The 1,879-nt window shown below is 36.5% G+C and overlaps 1 protein-coding gene across 1 annotated transcript; it reads left to right on the top strand.

Moving 5' to 3' along the window:
* The first annotated feature begins 1,009 nt into the window (after positions 1–1,009).
* Positions 1,010–1,879, top strand: LOC110911291 (basic leucine zipper 43). Its single transcript, XM_022155893.2, has one exon. The coding sequence runs from the start codon at positions 1,087–1,089 to the stop codon at positions 1,648–1,650; it is 564 nt and encodes a 187-aa protein (XP_022011585.1). The 5' UTR covers positions 1,010–1,086; the 3' UTR covers positions 1,651–1,879.

Below are 1,879 nucleotides of genomic sequence, written 5' to 3' on the forward strand. Positions count from 1 at the left end.
TTCACGAACACCTTACCGAACGTTCACGAACACAATCGAACGAACGAGACCTCTGTTCATGTTCGTTCATTTAACTAATCGAACGAACTTTTTGTTCATGTTCGTTCGTTTATTAAACGAACGAACATAAACGAACTTTCCGCCGAACGGTTTAAGAACTGTTTGCTGAACGTTCGGTTCGTTTACAGCCCTATCGACGACGATTGTCTCCATTTGCCTATCTATGTCTTTAGAGGATCATCATCAATATATTATTTAGTTAAAAATGTGATACGATACACCACGATACGCTTAATATGATACGTAACAATAAAAAAGTAATAACGATTTTAAAACTCATTAAAACAAAAATAACCAACAATAAACACCAATAACCAAACCCAAAACACCAAAAACCAAACACAACACACCAAAATTCAAACCTCAAAAAATCAGGGCCTTAATACGGATCGTATAGCCCTATACGATTCGTATAAGCCAGCCGCCAGACATCCCCTGCACCTGTCAGTCTGTCATATATCGTATAGGCCTATACGATCCGTATTGAATCACTCAATTAATGTGGGGATAAATTCCCCGGTGTGCGAATAGAATCCCCTTCTACTTAAGTTGTCATCCCAGTTATCTATTATTACTTTACTTAAATTCATTTAAAATAAATAAATATACTTTAATATAATTTTTTTTTTGTATAATTCTACTGTTCCATCTCACCCAACCATAAATATTCAAACTTACTCAACCTACTGATATGTGTTCATTCACTAAATAGTTTATTAACTAGATCATATATACTTTTGTTTTATTTGGTGTATATAGTATATGTTAATAAATGAAATCATATCAAATCCATATACAAACCTGGATCCTATTGTCTCAACATAACATCCCCAAATCACGAGATGCATACATCATACCTAGTATATATCACCATCCATCCATCCATCCATCCATCCATCCATCCAAAGTCTTTCTCTAGTCTCTTCTCCTATAAAATCCCTCCATTCCTCATCCATTGTCTCCCCACACCCCACCCCACCCCATAACATAAACATCCACCATTCACATACAAACACACACACACACATGGCAAAATATTACACTCAACTTGAAGATCTATCCACCTTCACTTCATTCCAGAACATCCCATCCACTCTACACTCTCTAACAAACATACCTTATTACCACAACAACCATCATCGTCATCATCATCAAATACCTATTCTGGATTTTACTCATCAATCATCTTCCATAAGCTGCAACAACTCAAGTACTTCCGATGAAGCCGAAGAGAACCACATGAGCATCATCAACGAGCGGAAGCAAAGGAGGATGATATCAAACCGCGAGTCAGCTCGGCGATCCAGGATGAGGAAACAAAAGCAGCTTGATGAACTCTGCACACAGTTACTCAGGCTCAGGAACGAGCATCATGGGCTCATCAACAAGCTTAACCACTTCTCGGAAATCCATGAACAGGTTGTTCAAGAAAATGATAGGCTCAAGAAAGAAACCACAGAGCTAAAACAGTTGCTTACTGAAGCACAAATTGCTACCACTTGTAGTAATTTCAGTGATCAGAAAGTGATGCTTCCTTCTAGCACCACTGAATCTTCTACTTCCAGTAGATCCTTTAATCTGCTTAATTAAACTGCCCATCAAAAACACTTCTTTTAGTTAGCTAGTTATTATCTATATTTTGCGAGCAATAATGGGTCAGTTTGACTTTTCTATTTATTTGATGGGTTGTTTATTTGTTAAAACCCTTATATGTATAACATATATGATCCAACTAAACCCTTATATGTAACATATATGATCCAACTAAAACAAAATTCGAGCTAGATTTATGCTTATTTAACATATTAATATTCTGGTC

Source organism: Helianthus annuus, chromosome 15 (assembly GCF_002127325.2).
Source record: "Helianthus annuus cultivar XRQ/B chromosome 15, HanXRQr2.0-SUNRISE, whole genome shotgun sequence".
In the NCBI taxonomy this organism is placed as follows: domain Eukaryota; kingdom Viridiplantae; phylum Streptophyta; class Magnoliopsida; order Asterales; family Asteraceae; genus Helianthus; species Helianthus annuus.

Bases quoted from the DNA above. Each gene is read 5' to 3' on its own strand.
- LOC110911291 (XM_022155893.2), top strand. From the start codon at position 1,087: ATGGCAAAATATTACACTCAACTTGAAGATCTATCCACCTTCACTTCA.